The following is a 19381-nucleotide window of genomic DNA, read 5'->3' as shown; positions in this document are numbered from 1 at the left end:
GCGCATCGGAAATACGGCTATCTTCATTCTGGCAGCATCGGACTGATGGTGCAAAGAAACTTTCCTGCTAGTTTGCTGGATTGTCGGTCCTGCTGCGACGGTAACGGTTGAACAGGGTCTACTATGCAGTAGCAACGGCACCCTGATGGCAAATACGTGGAACGAATGCGAAGGCCTCGAAGGCAACGGCCAGCGAGAAGATGTGGCCAATTACCTGTCCTATCGGCGGGCATCTCGGCTCTTGGGGGCCACGTTGGAGCAAAGGATCAGAGATGAAGAGGCTAGTGGCCTGCCAATGTCAACTCTAAAGCGTTGAAGGCGGGAGGCCCGGACTGGGCTTGGACGGCGGATGTCATTAGAGTTCGATCGAGTTGCGACGGGAGAGCTGGCTAAGGGTCCAACAAGCTACCTACTAGGTAGCATTCCAGCTAACATCGACCGGCTGTCTCCTCCCCCGCTGCCTTTGCCTCTGAAGCAGGAACCAGCGCCTGCAGACGACAAAGGACATGCAAGAAATCAAGGCCAGGACGGATGGACTGCGTTGATCGGTTATCAGAGCTTCCCGCGCTTGCCTCGCATGAACAATGAACCACTCTCGGGCACGGAGTCGGCCGGAGCGGATAGATAGACGCAGCAACATGGGGAACCCCCACCCGCGTTACGGGATTGGCGGCTGATCAGGACCCCAGGTTGCAGCAGACAATTGTGGTTCCCTTCAGCGATGGCTGCCGGGCTTTTGATTGATTGATGGATAGATAGGGCAGCGATCTCAATTGAGCCTTTGTCCGCTGCCACTCAACTGGTGACGCAAAAGGGGGTCTCGTTCCTTATCTCATGAGATAGATGCCTCACTGCAAGAAGGGCCGGCCGGAAGATGCCCACAAGGGAGCTGTCTGCCGCAACGCCCGCTGCCCTCTCTCAAACGCCAGCTATCGTGGACCCCTGCGAGCAGACTCAAATGATATCAGATCCCACGACGCAGCTTCAGCATGGCCGCGCCGTCGAGGCAGGCATAGTGCGATGGATACTTGTACGGTTCCTGGCACGGACCATGCGGGAGAGCAGGGACAGCCCCTGTTTTGCCCGCACAGAGGACAGGGGAAGGGAGCAAACCTGAACGGGGACAGGCTGCCGTCTGATGAAGACTGTGGACGGGAGAACCCATCTCTCTGCCTGGGGGACGTCGGGAAGCTGCCATCTTTCGTGCTTCTGGCGGAAGATATCGACATGAACAAGAGACACCAACCAATGGGGCCAGCGAAACCAAGGCTATCTACGGATACCTACCACGTACTATGTATGCATGCAGTACTGCGTAGTACTCGATTTCAGATCCGTCTGAGTTGGGTCTGGGGTCATCGGCTTCGACGACATAGTCGCCTGGCTTGGTTGATAGGGGGCACGCCAAGCTGCGACTCATTCACTTTCAGCACCACCCAAAGCAGCCTGGAGGGGGGGGGGGGAGCATCAATGGTTGGTCCAGGCCTATCTGGCCCTTGGCCAGAGAAGATGAGTGGGCTGAGAGGCAAATCAACAATCCTCCGATGCGAGCAAAATTTTCCATGTTATCGACAAGGAAGAGATTTCCAATTGGTTTGCAAAGCCCCTAATCGACGGCAGTCTGTAGCAAAGCCTCGCCTGTTGGTCAGACATTTTGGCAAATGCTCCAGACATTCTGCAGAACGAGGAAGTTCAGAATGCTCATCATCGAGGCTCAATCAGGCGGAGGGCCGGGAGCGTCGATCGAACGACGAGGACCGCTAGTGTCCGCTGCGACACTGCTGTCGGTCGGTTAGAATACTCCAGAACAACTGCAGTGTCTCACCGAAGGCTCCTGTTGCCATTTCCCTCTCAGGTGAGCTGAGAAAGCCTCTGAACGCTGATGGCGCTCTATTGGACGACGATGGCTGCGCGGTTCCTCCAGGGCTAGCCTGGTTGGGAACTCCGGGGACGGAGGCCACGGAGGACGACTCACCCAGCACTCCCGAGCCATCCCAAGCCCCAAGTACCGTTGGCAAACGACGGATGCGCCGCTGCCCCGTGCGGGCAGACGAAGAAGGGCTGAGACAGAGCGCTTGATTCTGGGTCGTCGCTTAGTGCGGGCGCGTTTTGAAGGCATCACGGCGTCAGCCGAGGGCGTCCTTGACGGCGGTGCGCATGCAATTGATGAATCATCGGCCATGGCCCCTGCCAGAGACTCTCATAATCTCATCATCATGCCCGCTGCTCCCCCGCCGGTATCTACTGCATAGTAGACCTCGGATTTACGAGCACGTGGATCTTGAATGTTTCTTGGCATGCCAAAGTCTAAGTCTACTGTGAGTTGCGGGCACGCTCAATTCGACAACCCCTGAGAGAACAGAAGCAAAGTTGCCGTCTAACAAAGTGTAAAGAAAAATTAAAACTTTCAGGGTCCTCCGGCACATTCCACTGCCCATTTCAACTCAGCCCCTTTCACCCCTTGAAATCGTGGATGGACGTTCAGAAAATTTCTGACCTCCACTCAACAATCTCACCAACTCCTACTGAATTTTTTTGTCCTGGACTAAAGGAGAAGTCGTGTCCGAAAGCACAGAGCAAATCATTTGCACCCAGACGCCGTGGCCCTTCGCCTTGAATCGATCTCTGCTACCATGTAAGCGCGATCGCTGTTCACAGCCCCTGCCCTCTCTCTGTCTCTGTGTTGCCCTCCTACGGATACCATGCCCATGTCAGCAACCAACCAGGCACATCTTTGCTTACAGACACCCCTCTGTCGCGCCAAGCCCCCCCCCCCCACGCTCCTCTCACTCTCTTCCTCAAGTTCGTCGTGCTTTCTTTTTCGTTCCCTTTCAACCCTCGGCGAGCGAGCGAGCGAGCGAGCGAGCCAGCCAGCCTGTCCAAATTGGCACTGGCCGACAATCCCCTGGGCGTGCAGTGTAACTCCAGAGTCAGGAAGTTGTGCGAAGAAAATGGCCGACTGGCGCGAGCAACAGGCCTGGCGAGTGCGAATGGCCGGGGAGGCCCTGCCCATCTGGGCTTTGTCTCCTAGCTTGTACTAGGACAGTCGTATCAACTCCCCAGCGAAGGGAACAGAGAGCTGCTCAGGCGTTTCGCCCGCGGCAGCGTACGAATAGCTTCAGCTCACCCGTCCACCCCCGACTTCACGAGGAGCACAGACCCGGGGCTGGACGGTGACGACATTGCAACTTCGTGTCTCCATTAGGCAATGGTCCACATCGGAGTCGGAGACTCTTTTCGAGATTGACGATGGCCGGACGGGGCCAGCCAGGCTCGGCAAGGTTCTGACGGTCAGATGGATATTGATGTCCTATTTTGGAAGCAAGGTGAGAGCGTCTGCTGATGTGAGCCTCTGCATCCAAGGTGAGATGTGCCAAATACAGCCAAGCGCGGCTGTTGCTGACCTGCAAACGAGCAAACTTCCAACTGCAAGAGATCCCAAGCGGGAAGGCCCTCAAGGTGAAGGGCCGCTCTGGTGCCCGTTGCCTAACCACCTGGCTGGATTCGACTGTCAATGGACGAGGCCTCTCGGTCTGCTTCATCATCCCACCACAGCCGCCCCCGCGCCTCAGCCTTGCTTGACGGCTCTCTTTCCTTTCTCGTTCGTTCAGCGTTTCCTGTCTCACAATGGGTTGTCCTAGCCCCCTTGCACCTCGAGTGAGCCAAATGGGAAAGCCGGTGATGATGGCGATGTGGTTGGTGTTGGTCCTACAACATCACCAACATACGTACCTCAAGCTGGCCGGGGTTAGGCTGGTCGTTGTTGCTGCGGCTTGCAGATGACCCCCCCAGATGTTTGAAACCCTCCGTCGTGTCTTGGAAATATTTCTTTTTCCTCCTCGCAAGTGTATTTGCTTAATTCTCCCAAGACTCGTTTATCTCTGGCGCAGCGCAGATTGAAGAGAAAAAGGATTAGCCCGTTCAAGACCCGCTGGGATGCTAAGCCTCGTTTGGAGTCGAGGTCTGAGAAGTGATCTGGTGATGGTCCACTATTCGTGTCAAATGGCGCTGCATCCAAACACTTCTCCGCATTTCTGGTGTCTCCTTTGATTTTGAACCAATCCTTAGCACAGTCGCACTCTGGCCGCGGCGAGACATATCAAGACAAGGTGGGGTCACGCCCGCCCGCGCACACGACGCACGGCTGACGAAGGCCGTAGCATGGCATGGCATGGGGAGGGGAGAACAGGAGTAGCATGGATGGGAATCATTGGCAACTTCGTGCCAACGCTTCTGGGACGCCCATATCTGTGTCACGTTATTTCCCTCCCCCGCATTACTGGCGAAATGAAATGATGGGGGATGCTAAACCATGGCTCGCATCGAATAGGCTTGCTTTTCCCATGGTAGTTTTCCTCCCCACGTTGCCCATGTTTCCTCCCCGGCCATAACTCTCACCTTACGAAAGGACCTCACATAAGCACTGACAATTCTAGCCCAGGCAGCTTACGGATACCTAGGGTCAGGTAGCTGAGACTGGGAACTGACTGATTGCTGGCAAGGGTCTCTCGGATTCCGCGCCTCAGTTCTTGGCTTCATCTCTGGGGTATTTTTGTTCGTCTGTTGTTTCTCGATACGGAGCAACGCCTACCAAGTTGCAGGGGCAGAGCGATGCCATGGCCGACCTCTGAACCGTGGTGCCGCTGCCGCTGCCGCGCGCTCCATCATCGCACCGCCAACTGAGGTTTGCACAACTCATATTCCCAACCCACCCTAATTCTCCAACAAACACACAAAGACTAATTGATAGATCCCGACAAGAAAAGATCAGCCTCAACCATGAATAGCATCAACGTCGGGCGTGACGCCACGCTATTCCAGTACCGCCAACTATTGATTACAAGGCCTTGAACCTGCTCACCCGTCTTCGTCAAAGGGCCAGTCTCTCGTTACCCCAGCATGGCCAGGATTGAGCTGCAGCAGTGGCTGCATCGGCGATGGTGGCTCCCTCCTCCAACGCCTTGTTCAAAAGAAACGACTCGACGAAATGGGCGACGTGCATATCCGAACATGTCAGGGCCATGGCACCATGAGGTTGCGTTTCTGGTTGATAGGTGGCTGCCTGCCCTGCCTGGCCCTGCCTGGCCCTGCCTGGCCCTGCCTTGCCCTGCCCTGGCTGCAACCTAGACGTGGAGGTCTTGGGTTTGGCCTTGGTCGATGGCGATCACGCACACTGCTTATTTAGCGTTCTTTCGACATAGCAGTGTCTGGACCTTCCTGCGACTGGCCAAAGTCTGACAGTCAGCTTTGTCGTTGTGATACCATCTGCAGGTTTTTTTCGGATGAAGCATATCGCTTGCCCTTGCAACAGACACCACAGAGTACGCGCGGCTTGGCATCCTGGCTCGCGGGAATTGCACGCCTACGCTGCCTTAGTGTCCGGACACTATGGCATCCGACGCTGCCGTTCTGGCCTTCCCAGGGGGCCTGCGACGGGTTGACTGCGGGCAGGGCAGAGCTAGCCTTGAGAAATATGGAAAAGCATTTCGGTGGCTTGTGGAAACCGTCTTGAGAAATGACCAAAAAATTGTGGATGCTGCTGTAAGCAGTATGTCTCGATTGCGACTACCTAGGGTCCAGCTCGGCACTTTCGAATTGTCGAAGACTGTGTTCACCTAACAGCTTATACGTGCATCTGCACGGCAGGGCAGCATCCGAAGGAAACGTCGTCTAATGGCAAGAGTGCGGCGGCTGCCGTTGCTGGTCTGTCCCTCCCGGGTCCCCGAATCTGCCCACTCGAGAGCACCTGGCGAGAACTTTGACCTGGCTCTGATTTGTTACACGACCGTAGACTTGACTGTTTCCGGTCAGGCAAGAAATCTCACGCCCTTGGCTCTGTTATCATAAACGCAGGACTCAGGGTGGCAGCCAGCTTCGGGCTTTTCAGAGGCCGATCACCATGTTATTTGCAACGCATTCTGTACCTCGCATCTTTTGTGACAATCCACGCCCGCTCAACTTTGCGGATGATATCTTACCAACGATAGGGGGTTAACATAGAGGCGGCCGGCCCAACACGGTTGAACGCGGCGAAAGGAGACGACTGCGGTAGTCAAGCCAGCCAACCATGCCAATCGTCCTGCGGGATGTTCAACGAGTCCTAGAAGGCGTTCGTCCACACCTACACACACTCACGCAGATCGCTCATCAGGCGCCCGTCTCACCATCATCGACAATATGCAGGTCTGCTGCATAGGTTGCCTGCCCTCCCGTTGACGAGATGGGGTGAGGTTGGGGGTCGCAGAAGGCGAAGGGCCAACGTCTAGGCCGCGTGTTCTCCAGGCCCAAACCACCAAGGCCCCAATCCCGCTCGTGCATATGATGGCGAACCTCTCAGAGGGTTGCACGGTATCAGAAACGGACCTCGATGGACGACACCCTCACGCGGGTCATCTTTCCTTTCTGACCCTGCCTCTTGCGAGACAAAACCCGACACTCTGCGAAAGCGAGAAAGAAAAGTAGTCAACACAATGTCTCTCTAACGGTCACTGGTGTGAAGCTAGGCCTAGTGTATTATGACTACTGATCACATATGTCATTACCATGCTACCTCTCTCGAGACTACCCGAATTCCAGAGACCTGCACCACTGGACGACATTCACTAGCGGGCTGAGACCGTTGGAGGGTTGGGAAGGCACACGCACGCGCGAACCGTCTTGGCCGCCGTTGGTCTCGTAAGTCTCAGCTTTCTTCCTCCAAGGTGTGTTTTCTCCAACATTCTCTGACATTGAGCGTGGCAAAAGGGTTCACAGATTCCTCATCCCGGTGGTCGACTGGTATTCACTCCCCCCTCCAATTCCCGCATCTCACTCGTTTACTCAAGCCAATTGGCGGTCGTCTGTCTCGAGACCACAACAGGTCGCAGTCGCTGCACAACGGGACGTGTTCGTCAGTGATCCATCTCAGTGAACAAGCGAGGCGCCACCGTCCCTATTCAGCTTAAACGAGGCATGCTCGAGATGCAAGGCGTGCAGCTCTCTGGCCTGCTTCTCGTGCCATAATGGGCTGTCCATCATTCTCCCTTCGCCTGCACTCCGCCCTTCCCCCATCCTGTCCCAAAGGAGAGGGACGCAGCTGTGACGGGATGCACGAGTGTGCAGATTCCCGGCCACCAACACCACCGCCAAACCCCTCTTCAGCATTCACATCGCTTGGTCATTGGACAGCGGGGGAGGGACGATATCTACACATGCGTTCGAGAGCTCCCGTCCAGTCCTGGGCCGGCCTGCCACACCAACCGTGTGGTTGATGCCCCCTCCTTCTCTCCGCAAACCCCGCCGACCAGTCATCTCACAGCAAACCCTCACGGCCATTTTGGTCTAGAGGTCATTTTCCTATCTATCACTCCTAGCTCGCCACCAGCTTACTACAGGCACAAATATGGATGCTCAGGTAATACAGGCCCATCACCGTTCGGCGACACCTCTTCCTAATGGGGGCATGAAGGTGTGGACCAAGGTGTGGCTTGCATCCGACCGGGCTGACCGGGCACACCGTGAACAACCAAAGAGGCAGAGAGCTGACTGCGGTTGACGCTATATGTTCCTCTTCACCACCACCCCCTACACACCTTCTTTGGAGGAGGAAACAAGCTTGGCTCACCTGGCATGTCCGGCTCTCATGACGAAACATGACGAGGCAAAACCAGGTTTCGCAACAGCTTCGCCTACACAGCCAGCCTCGTCCGCGGATTTCCTCCAAAAGAGGATTCATCGGGCCACTCTGGTTTCCAAGCAAGTAAGCAAGCAAGCTCGTGGGCGAAGGTGTGAAGGCACTTAGTTGCCCCCCTACCGTCAGCTGGGATATGCAGTGGAGGGCAGGGCGCCCGTCTCGGTCTGCTGCTGATCGACTTCGGCATTTTCTTTTCGCCGCGCCTCCTGCCGAATCTGCCAGGAACACAACCCTCCAGTCGGGATGGGCAAGGGCGGGAAGGACAAGATGTTGGGTGGGCCCAGAAGCTTGCTTCTTGGCTCACTGGGCCGAGTGATCCAGTGATTCATCGACTGGCTGAGCGGCCACGAGCTGTTGAAATTTTACTTCCCCCCCCCCACACTTCCCCATGATGTCGATACTGGATGCTTTGGTACCAGGTGACGGGAATATTTGTCGTCAAAATACTGTTGAGTTCTGCCGGGCTGGAGGAAATTTGCCATGCTCCTTCACGCAGGGGCCGGGCCTGGCCGAGGGCGCAGCGGCAGACGTTGAGGTCCAATCGATGACCCGTCCATCTCCCGAGACGCTGGGCCTAGAACATTGCTCGTCTATCTTGGATGTTGCGTTATCTCAGCCATGGTGAGAGAATCTGCGCTGATCAGGTCAAAAGCCCCCCCCTGAACGTTCTACGGATATTAAACCGGCTGTCTGCCTCTGTGCTGATCGTTTCCAAATGGGTAGACGCGGGTGTAGCATCGTTCGGTGTCCATGGGCTGAAGTTGCGCCGACCGATTGAGAAATATGGGAGATGAGCTGTGTCGGAAGTTATGCTCCCCCGAAGAATTTTTGGGTTATGGCAACGGTTTCTCTGCAAATTGCGCAAAGAGGGGGGTAAAGTTTGTGAGGAACAGATCTTGAAAATAAAAATAAAAATAAAAACAAAAAGCAAAGAGAGGGAAACATTCCATGCGACTATCAGCCCGCAGATGAGGGGTGCAGCAAAATGGAGGCTACGCAGTACACCGGTGAGGGACCGGCCTTTCTTTTTCCTGGCTGTCGTTAGCCGGCAAGGCGAGCTCCGGCGCGCGGAGCAAGGTTCCACACCGGTGGGCATGGGGAAAGCCTGCCCCCAACCTTGGACGGGAGGCGGCAGCTTCGGTCGGAGGACGGCGGCGTGTTGCTCGCCTCCTTGCTTCTCGGTCTGCCGGGGCTGGTCACAGCGGGCGGGGGCCCAAGCGGTGCGTGCGAGCGAGCGAGCTGCTCGGCAGAAGCCATTCCAGCCAGCTACCTGGATACCGAGCCCCGCCCGCCTTTCTCTCACGATGGAGTCATCATCTACATGCGAGGTGCCGTCTGAGATTGGTGGTACCGGTCAGGTCTGGCGCGGGGTTCGTGAAAGTGAGATGTGATGAGAGACGTCGGTAGGTAAGAGGCAAGGGGTAACGAAAGCTTTCTTGGGAACAGGCAGGCTGTATCTTTCGTCATACCAGTACCCTTTCGATGAAGCGGAGAAAGAAGAAGGCATGATACGGCTAAGGACAGATCGGTGACCATGCCGGAGGTCTTTTCAGGAGACCAAGTTGAGCTAATCGATATACCCTTGTCAAGTGCCTCATTCGTATAGAGCGCGGACTGGTTTGCCAGATTTCGGAGAAGCTGTGCGTGCCATGGAGAGGTTCTTACCGAGAGCTTGCGGAGTCTCTCTGCCTATTGTGGAGATGAAGCTATTGAAGCATCACCGCGACGACACATGATGGGATGAGAAATATCTTCGGCGAGCTGCTTCATCAGACCCGGCAGGCGTTACTGGAGCACATCGAGCAAGCAGGCTATCGTAGACAGATCATCGTTCCCTCGCTAGAATACTCGAGACGGAGCATAGTTCCGGTTCTTGTTAAGAATGCTTCTACAGAAGAGCATAACCGAGTAGGCGAGACTAGACAGGTTGGCATGTCGCACCACGCCGCTAGTTGCACGAACACAAAGCCTGACGGTGGGTTGACATACCCGTGTCTTTTTATTGCAGCCAGCCGCCGGTTAACGCGCCACGATCATGCAATCGTCGGGTTTCGGCCGTGCGGTCTGGCCAAGTGCCGTGTTACGGTCTTTGTCTTGTGTGTCTCGCCGTCGTCCGGGTCGATGGCAATGTCTGGCCTGTTGGGGAACCGTTGTTTTGATTCACATCGCAGTACCACGTTCACAAGGATTATGATGTCGTTTTTGGGAGGCTGATGTACGCTTGCACTTGGCAAAATCCAATGCCATTGGAAGTACGATCGTAGGATCTGGGAATGAAAACTAGATCGGTGTTTCACGCTTTACAAGTATTGCTGGCAAGGGGAGTCAGTACAGGCAGTATTCAGAATGTGCTTTCGTTGACGCAAGTTGAAACATGTATAGCGCAAGCTGTTTGATCACGACGTCCTGCAAGATTAGAAAGATGATTGAGCTGGATATTTTACAGGACCTTCCTCCTAGCAGTGGTTGACCAAATTTGGGGATCTGAAAGTTTCCTGTCATTATCCGCTATTGATTCTCACGCAGAATCTGAAGAGCATCAAGTGGAATGTTATTTGTCCAACTGCACTTCGGCTTCCCTGGTCGGCTATGACTGACTGACACAAGGTCAGCTACTTCATCATGTGATGTGATCCCGCGGTCAAAAGCATCGACACCTACCTCTCAACCCACGATTTTCGCTGGGAAGTAAAGAGCATCGCAAATAATGACCGTTCCAGGAGCAAGATCAAGTGAGGTTCGGGGCATAGATATCCACAGACACAGTGAAGATAAGGGCAACAGAGGTGCTGGTGAGTGAGAAAGAGCCCTATTAGGCTTGGAAACACCCAAGTTTTATCAGTAGTGACTCTCGACACATGCGATTGCTTCCCAGTGGACCAAAAATGGAAGAGGCTGTATAAAGAAACACGCCTCATACTCCTGATCAAGTAACAGAAGTCATTTGGGCGCGAGGAGTCGCTACTCACTCGCGTGTCAACATCGAGATACAAGTTTGGTAACCGAATGAATACCCAAAGAGACGTTTACTGGCTGCACCAAGTGTTCCTACTTGATTACGAGTATATCAGGAGCTATGAGATACAAGAAGCAATTTATATTGCCGTGATCTTTGCTGAAGGTTTTCATGTCTTCAGATCTACGAGCCAGATGTAGGTTCTATGAAAGCAGTAAGCATACAGACCCAGCCTTCGAAATGGCTTTTCCACAAAGAGAAACATAGAGTAGCCTGATGGGGGCCTTTCAGAAAAAACAATGAATGAAGAGTACGACTCGGCAACGAAGCGTGCTTGGATATCCATGCACTATAAGAAACGTATAGCGAATTCTCTTGCCCAAGAGGTACCCTGGTGTGTTTGGTACGAAGTGTAAGTACACGATATCAGTATACACAATACGTGTCATTTACGCGCCATTATCTGATGTGATACTGCTCTGATCCACTATGTTCAATTCCAGTTTGGACGTTCTCGGACACTACACATATGAAAGCTGGAAATGCTAGTCACTAAGCGATAATTTGACGGTGACATTGGAGATCCCCGAAACTTGATTCGACAAGTAAAGGAAAAAGGAAAAGAGATTCTACATTGGATAAGATGGTTCCGAGGGACACACATTGATGGGTCTGGACGAAATTTAAGGAGTAAGTACGGGCTCTTCGCTGTTAAACGGAGACGAGAGACGTCAGATCAATGACAGCAACAAAAGGGATGTTGGATGTTGAAAATGAGCCTAAATGCGCGAGGACGTAAGTCGCGAAAAGACGTTGTCGGTCGAAGGCAGATGAACTCGAAGTCAAGCTGACATATTTGACGTTGACTTTGAAGCTCCTAGCAATGACCAAGTCGAAAATGCCTGAAAGATTACCCGGACATCCCCCAGGTATCGATTTCGCAAATCCGTGGTCCCGTGCAGATGGTTACATCGAGCCAGATACAAGCCACCAAAAGCATTTCACGCGATCTCTTCCAAAGTCCCAGCAAGTTTTCCTACTCGACGGATCAAACCCAACGCCCAAGCCTTTGCGTCTCGTCAGTGCCCAACGATGGGATCAGTCAAATAGATAAAGGAAGCTTTCTAGAGAAGCTCTAACCTAAGCCACCCGCCCGATAGCTGGTCGCCTTCCCGATACATCAGGAGAACTGTGAGGTTCGTATCTGTGGGCAGACAACCTTGAGACCCCGACCCCTGAGAACTGACAAACGACTTGGCACATCAATATTAATTTAGAATTAAGCTTTAGACTCTAGCCCTCGACAACAAGCTTACAATCCAGGATCGCTACCTGCAGGGGCAATATCCTGTTGTACTGTTTCAAAACTTTGTTCATTTCTGGCACGTACGTGGCTGTGTCTGCCTTTTGTCTATGAGCGTCATCCAATCTAGGTATATCCTCCTCATATCACCAGAACGAAGCCAAGAGAAAAGCGCCGTTGATGAACAGACCCATGCCCCTTCTATCGCGTAGGTGCCGCACTCACGCATGCTGGTTAATCGTGAGCCAGGAGAAGCATCCAGATCCTACTCCCAAGACGATGCGCCATACCAAGAAAAGGCCTCGTGTCGGTTCGCCGACAGGGCCGCCATTCATTAGAAAATTCAACAGAACCACCCCATGCTAGTAAACACTACCCCTGATGCTACGATCCTCCTGTTCAGCACGGGCCAGGTCATCGTCGTCCGCTTCGGAACCCAAGTCACTGCTGTGGGCGTCTCCGAGGCGGTTTGCGCGTGCTCCTCGACGCATGCCCTCCTTCTCCGACACCTGTTCTTCCTGAGTTTGTGTTGTGCCCCCATTCGTGCTGCTGTCGGCAACGCCGTTGTCACATCCGTTGATTCCGTTCGCGCTGTGGCCGGTCCCGTTGGAGACGGCCAGGGCCTTTACTTTGGCGGTGACGGCCGCAATCTGTGGTCTGTGGCCGTCCTCCTCCGATGAATCTGTGTCGCTGCCTGCCACAGACGTCCGTCCCGAAAACGTGCCGCCAAAATCACGGCCAGCATGAAGGTGCGGCGAAATCATGCTGCGAAGACGGTCTTCGGCGGAGATGAAGGATGGAGTGCCATCCGGGGACGATACTACCTCTTGGCGGGATCGGCTAACGTCGATCTGCGGAGGTCGGTTATCGTTGTCCTCGTCAGAGCTGTAGCCCTGCTCGATTCGCTTCGTTCTCCGGCCAGGCGTGGGTGACTGGTGGCGGGAGTGGCCGTTAGCAACACTGTGACCGTTTGCTGCAGTCTCATCCCTCTGGCGGAGGGCGTCTAGATCTTCGCGTTTCTGGTAGTGGCTTTTGTGGTTGCATCCGTTAGGACAGCCACCCCAGCGACGCGTCACAATGAAGGTCTTACTGCGCTCTAGAAGAGTTGACGCTTTTGCGTCTTTGGGCGTCTTTTCTTGGTTTCCCTCCACCTCAGTCTTCTCCTTTTCCTCTTTCTCCTTGAGCTGGGCACGCTCCTTGCGCAGGTCAGACCACGTTCGGAGCTTGTTCTCGAGGATGTATTTGCCGCTCTCTTCCTGCTTGCGCATGATGAGAAACTCGCAGTGGTTCACGTTGCGCAGGTCCTCGAAGTACTCGACGGTGAAGTGATACCACTTCATCAGGAAGACACGGGACATGAGGCCATGTGTAACTATGCGTTATGGATTAGCTTAGTTACCTGACCGTTGGTCTGAAGACTTACCGAGCACGCAAACGCTGGCGAAGTCGTTCTCTCCGAACTGGCGCCACAAGCTCTCGTTAAAGCCACTAACTCTGTCGTAGGCATCTGCGGCGCTCTCGCCGTTGGGGATGCGGTAGAAGAAATGACCGTAGTCTGCCCTCTCCTGCCACATGCGCTCCATTTCGGCGGAGCAGGGCTGGAAGTTTCCGAAGTCCTGCTCGCGCAAGCGGGGCTCTTCGTAGACCTTAATATTGGAACGCTTGAATGGTGAGGGGTCTTCTTCGTCCGACGTCAGCGTGGAGAGGATGCCCTCTGTCGTCTCGCGAGTACGGCGGTAGGGGGATGTGAAGAAGTGGAGGGTATCATCGGCTCGCAGAAGCTTGCGCAGGCGTCGGCCGGCGTCGTAGGCCTGTTGCCAGCCATCTTGTGTCAACTTCACACGGTGGTCAGGTATCGTCTGGTGGATGTCGCGGTTCTCTGTTCAGAGAGCTTTGATTAGCAATCCGGGCGCACACACGTCTCGGACGAAGGGAATTGGCATACTGTTGCCTTCGGACTGGGCGTGTCTGATGAGGATAATGAGTCTCGGCTTCGCCATGTTGTCAACTTTTGACAGGTTGTGGTTTCGCAGAATTTGTAAAGCGCCACCTGGTATTGTTCAAACGAAGGGACAGGCGTCGGTGCGATGATTATGTCGGTGCGATGATTACAAAATGATGTGGTGGGACGAAGGAGTTTCTTATGGCCGGGGTATCATTCGCGGTGTCGAAGAAGGGCAACAAAATTCAGCCGCAGGTCGCAAAAGAGTAGCGTTGAGAACCTTGTTGACCGGGAAGAGTGAAGAGAGGAATGAGGCGGGGCAGGAGTTTGGCGGTTGAGAGGAAAACCTTAGGAGGGGCTGCCGTTGTATTTGTATCGCCTTATGCCAACCTTAACCTTACGGACAGGGTCTGAGAAGGGTGGTGCTTGCTTGGGAAAGGCGTCAACGGATTGTCAACCAACAGGCCCTGAGAGGTTGAGATGGGATGAGTTTGATTTAGGTACAAGATACGTAAAGCGTAGCAAGGAGTAGCTAAGAGTCACAAGATGGGATTGTGTGTGTGTGTGCGCGAGTGTGCGACTGTGTATGTGTGTGTTGGTTGTGTGACGGCGACGAGAGCGACATGGAAGAGTGCGGTGACTCTTTTTGACAGAGGTCGCCTCCTGTCAGGCACTAATTGCTGCTGCACTGTACATCAATCGTTGGCGTCTTTCTTGCGTGCCCCCTTCCGTGTGACAGGTATTTTTGGTTCCCGTCCGCCGCCCGGTGGCATGGTACTCGTGCCACCACCACAAGTACTCCATACAAGTCGGTCGGCCGTAATTTTTTCTGGCATGCTCAGCAGCAGCAGAACCGTCCAAAGGACCCCTCGTCCCACTGAGCGGCGGCTTTTTTGGCGGGCTGGTTTTCAATCTGAAGCCCTGTCTTTCCGGGGACAGGCACCGGGCATCTCATCTGTGTCCATCGCTCCCCTGCTGCCCCTACTGCGGCGGGGTACATCGGGGCATCCCAACGTGCCAACCAGCCAACCAGGCGTCAGAGACAACACTTTTGAAGGCCCGGCAGCCGCCTTGAGACAGGGAATCCGCAGCCCCTGATTGGCGCACTGGCCCCCCGATAAGCGGCGAGGCTGCTCTCCATGCCCCACCCTCTCAGCGGCATGGCGGCGGCACTTGCACTGCACGATGCAAATGCCCTCTCCAGCTTTCCTTTTTTTTTTTTTTTTTTTTTTTTTTCCCCTTCCAGCTCCTTCACGCTGTGTCGACGTCGCTCCAGTCAATCTTGAAGCAAAAGACGAGAAGTCTCAGTGAACTGCTTTACTCACAGGGCCCCACACGTCCTTCTGCTAAAATTGGTAGACAGACACTCGATTCTTTTTGTCCACTTGCCGCCCAACGCCCTGCCGGTGCAACCCCATACTGCGCCGTCTGTCTCTACAACATTCTGCGCGTGTCACTCATGATAGACGCGTGCCTGGAACCGCCCATTCCCGCAACGCCGCACCGTCATTCGACAACGTTCCCCACCGCACCCACACCATTCCACATGCTTCTCGTTTTCCATCCTTCAGTCTTCCACTGACGCGAGGAAACATACGAACGACAGCCGCCGCAACTACCCCCGGAACTCTCCCTCAAGCTTAGCCGCCGTCCGCTCCAACACAACAGTGCCGTGCCACCTCCAACCACGTGCCAAGTACGACGAACGACAATCCCTTCCGTCTTGTGTCTCCGGCGCGACGACTTTTGCACTCACGGAAATTTCCGACCGCCCTACGGCGCCAACACAGGAATCCAGACAGAGAAACAAACAATCCCAACGACGCATCCATCTCTCGCGCCCGTCCGACTGCATAGCAGATCTCTGTTCGGTTGCCTCCCAGCATCGAATCAGCCCATTCCCGACCTGGTCTCATCCCACAATCATACGACCCCAATCTCAACGTAACGCGCCATCTTTTGCTGGACCATCCCCAACACCCCGCAAATACCACCACCGCCTTCGCAAATCTCCCACATCTCTCTCCCACCTGCCAGAGCACCAGCAGCAACCATGTCTGGCGAGGGCCCCGAGTCCATCCCCACCTCCGCCGACCCGCGCAGCCGGCGCCCGGTCAAGAAGCGCGCCCTCACCCCCGTCACCGAGCACGCGAAGCAACTCGACGCCCTCTTCTCCAAGCCCGACCAGGAGATCCGCATCCCCCCACCCCCCGGCGCTGTCGCCAGGCGCGCCGTCAATGCCCCGCCCGAAATCGTGACTAATGTCCAGGGCTCCAGCGCCGGAGCCGGCTCGGGCGAGTTCCATGTCTACAAAGCCAGCCGTCGCCGCGAGTATGACCGACTGCGTGCCATGGACGAGGAGGTGAAGCAAGAAAAGGATAACGAGGAGTTTGAGCGTCAAAAGGCCGAGCGCGAGGCCAAGGACGAGGAGCGCACACGCAAGAACAGAGAGAAGAGAGAGAAGAAGAAGCAGAGGGGCAAGAAAGGCTCTGCTGCAGCCGGCCCAAAGGCGCCGGCAGTGCCAAGCGGTGGTGCAGACAAGCCGACTTTGGCGGAAACATCTACAACCAAGGCAGACGGCGATGCCAAGGAATACAGGGACGGCGGTAGAAACACGGAGTCAAAGACCACCGCTACAGCTCAACCCTCTGGTCTCGTCATCCACGACGACGACTGATTCATCCATGATGTTCATGGGCTTGAGCTTTAAAGCTTGGCTTGGCATCCCCAAAAATAACTTCGGATCAAACGGGTGGGTCCAGGATTGACAGACTGTGCAGTGACAGGAGACACAAGCAGGCAGAGCCCCGATCAAAGCATCAAAGCTTTATTATTTTTTTTTTTTTTTTTTTTTTTTTGAAAAAAATGCCCGAGAACGTCGTCGTCGTCTAGGTATTTCTAATCCCATGTCTATGCCTTGGTATAGGGTATGGCTTAATATTTTCCCCCCTTCATTTTTCCCCCTTCATCATCTCTTCTCGTCGCAACACACGTTGTAGTTTCCCACTATCACCAGAATACCAGCCGACTGACTTCATCAGGCATCTTATTCGTCACCACCACCGTGCAGGCCGTTGCCTACTTGCGCAGCCTTTCTCGCACTGCAAATATCGTCGACTCTGAGGAGCAGGCAGGCGGCCTGGTAAACGTGTTAGTTGATGTGTCGTAAAACCTTGTAATATCTTGTAGATGTAAACCACATACCTCGACAGCCGTCTTAATGCTCTGCAACTTAATAGCCTCCGGCTCCCAGACGCCATATTCCTTCATGTCCGCAATCACACCGCTGTCTCCGTTGATACCCCAGGAGTGCTTGCCTTCGGCGTGCTTGGCACGCAGATCCGTCAGGACTCTGACGGGGCTGGCGCCGGCATTCTGCACCAGGGTACGGGGGATGACTTCGAGCGCATCAGCGACAGCCTTGTACGGCCACTGCTGGACGCCCTCAACACCCTTTGCGAGCTGGCTCAACCGCACAGAGACGGCCATCTCGGTCGCACCACCGCCAGGAGCAAGTCTGGGGTTGAACATGACGTTACGGGCGACACCCATAGCGTCCTGGAGGTTACGCTCAATCTCGTTCAGCACGTCCTTGGATGGGCCTCTCAGGAGCACTGTGCAGGCCTTAGGGTTCTGGCACTTGGTCAGGAAGGTGAAGTACTCGTCGCCAATCTTCTCAATCTCGAACAAGCCGCAGAGAGTACCGACGTCGGAGTCCTGGAGATCGTCGACACGGTTGACGATGGTGGCGCCCGTGGCTCTGGCTATTCTGTTGTTGTCCGTCTTGCGGACACGGCGGAGCGCGGTAACGTTGGCCTTCACAAAATAATGCTGGGCGAGATCTGCTAGACGTTAGCCAAAACTACTCCCTGAATCCCGCTTCTTGAGATTGTGTACCTGAGACACCCTTCTCAGTGATGACCAAGTCAGGCTTCAGAGCGAGGACGGCCTCGCACATGGCCTTGACCTGCTCTTCCTCGATCTGCAAGATACGGTTCCAGTCCTCCTCCTTGGAAATCTCAATGTTGGTTTGCGACTCGCCCTTCTTGTACTCCAAGGGGCAATCGAGGAGGACAATTCTGGGGTTCTCTATTCTCCGGCGCATCTTGGGGTGGGTGATGTCCTTGTTGAGCATAACACCGTCCAGCACTCTGCTGTCCTCGATCTCGCCGCCGGGAACCTTTTCCACACGCGCGTAACGCTTGATGTCGACCTCGGTTTTTCCGTTGCCGGCCTCCCACGTGACAGTGCGGACCGCCTTGAGGGCGAGGTCGCACATCAGGTCCGACCATCTCGAGACGAACTTGGTCCCGATAGAAGAGGAGATGAGGCCGCGCATGGCCTTGTCGTCGTTAACGTCGATGGGGAGGGAAATGTCGTCGATGATCTCGAGGGCGTCCTTCAGCGCGCGGCGGAAGGCAGCGATGATCTGGACGGGGTGGATGTTGCGCTCGAGCTGGGGCAGGGACTGGGCGAGGATCTCACCAGCTAGGAAGTGTTAGTTACTCTTGCTTGATAAGCAGCATTTGTAGTGCGCGCGGATTTCGAAGCTTTGCTCACCCATGATTATGACCGTCGTGGTGCCATCGCCAACTTCCTCGTCTTGAGTCCGGCTGAGCTCGATCATGCTCTTTGCTGCGGGATGGGAGACCTCGATTTCTCTGAGAATGGCGTGGCCATCGTTTGTGAGGACGATGCCTCCCATAGGGTCCAAGAGCATCTTCAACATGGCCTTGGGACCGAGGCATGATCGAATAATGTCGGCAACGCTGGGAACGCGGGGTCAGTTGGTTCGTACGGCGGTGTATTCGAACAGGACAGACGTACGTCTTAGCAGCAGCGATGTTGGACATCTGGGCCTTGCGACCCGTCTGCCGCTCACCGCTATTGGTGTCTAAGGAGAGGGATATGGTCAGCATCACCGCGTAACATGGGGGGTAGCTCATCAAGCTCGGCGGGAGGAGGGGCTGCAGTACTCATAACCAGCACAGGGGCTTGCATGATGGGCGACGACAAATTCAGAAAAATCTAATGGAAATCCGGATTGTCTGTGGGAGTTGTTTCGGCGAAGGACTTCACCGTTGCAAGGGAAATCGTGGAGATGGCGGGGGTATTGTTGCTGCTCCTCAAGGCACCGGGCTTCTAAAAAGTTCGCTGGGCGGGTTTGTTTTTTTGGCGGGATGAAGCTGGAGCACGGCGGAACCTATTCCCGGTGGTGTTCACCGAGCTTCCCGCACCTGGCTTCTGACGCACCACACCGATGCAACCCACTTTCTTTAGCCTCAGGTACCAAAGTACACTTCTTCCAACACCTTGCTTCACACCAATCACTGCACGGTTCAGGAGCAGACGCATGCCCCCAAATATTATTCAATAATACTTATCGAAAAAAACGCCGTGAATGATGCTAGTTTTCTCGGTTTCCTCCTGTCAGAATGTAAGAGGGCTGCAGATAATACTGATTATCACGGACGCCGCCCTTTTCAGCTATCCTCACCAATAAAGTCC

At 54.7% G+C, this 19381-nt stretch overlaps 4 protein-coding genes across 4 annotated transcripts; 2 read left to right on the top strand and 2 right to left on the bottom strand.

Annotated features, from left to right (window-relative positions):
• Positions 1-6532: 6532 nt before the first annotated feature.
• On the top strand, positions 6533-6910 carry CGGC5_v009296 (uncharacterized protein; the record flags this gene model as incomplete). Its single annotated transcript, XM_066152153.1, has 2 exons — positions 6533-6675; positions 6745-6910. 2 exons carry the CDS (start codon positions 6533-6535, stop codon positions 6908-6910), a joined length of 309 nt encoding a protein of 102 aa, XP_066008407.1.
• A 5383-nt stretch (positions 6911-12293) lies between these two features.
• On the bottom strand, positions 12294-13931 carry DET1 (Broad-range acid phosphatase DET1; the record flags this gene model as incomplete). The annotated part of the gene is made up of 3 exons (XM_032035617.1): positions 12294-13303; positions 13355-13810; positions 13877-13931. 3 exons carry the CDS (start codon positions 13929-13931, stop codon positions 12294-12296), a joined length of 1521 nt encoding a protein of 506 aa, XP_031885406.1.
• A 1995-nt stretch (positions 13932-15926) lies between these two features.
• CGGC5_v009294 (PRKR-interacting protein 1-like protein) lies at positions 15927-16550 on the top strand (the record flags this gene model as incomplete). The annotated part of the gene is made up of 1 exon (XM_032025637.1): positions 15927-16550. The coding sequence occupies one exon, from the start codon at positions 15927-15929 to the stop codon at positions 16548-16550; it is 624 nt and encodes a 207-aa protein (XP_031877789.1).
• A 369-nt stretch (positions 16551-16919) lies between these two features.
• On the bottom strand, positions 16920-18874 carry cct3 (T-complex protein 1 subunit gamma; the record flags this gene model as incomplete). The annotated part of the gene is made up of 6 exons (XM_032025638.1): positions 16920-17012; positions 17078-17715; positions 17771-18361; positions 18434-18642; positions 18701-18767; positions 18850-18874. The coding sequence occupies 6 exons, from the start codon at positions 18872-18874 to the stop codon at positions 16920-16922; spliced, it is 1623 nt and encodes a 540-aa protein (XP_031877784.1).
• Between the last annotated feature and the right edge of the window lie 507 nt (positions 18875-19381).

Source organism: Colletotrichum fructicola, assembly GCF_000319635.2.
Source record: "Colletotrichum fructicola Nara gc5 chromosome Unknown KSG_Nara_v1_contig05, whole genome shotgun sequence".
Lineage (NCBI taxonomy): Eukaryota > Fungi > Ascomycota > Sordariomycetes > Glomerellales > Glomerellaceae > Colletotrichum > Colletotrichum fructicola.
Note: the sequence above shows the minus strand (reverse complement) of the source record. Positions and strands in the feature narration are given on the sequence as shown.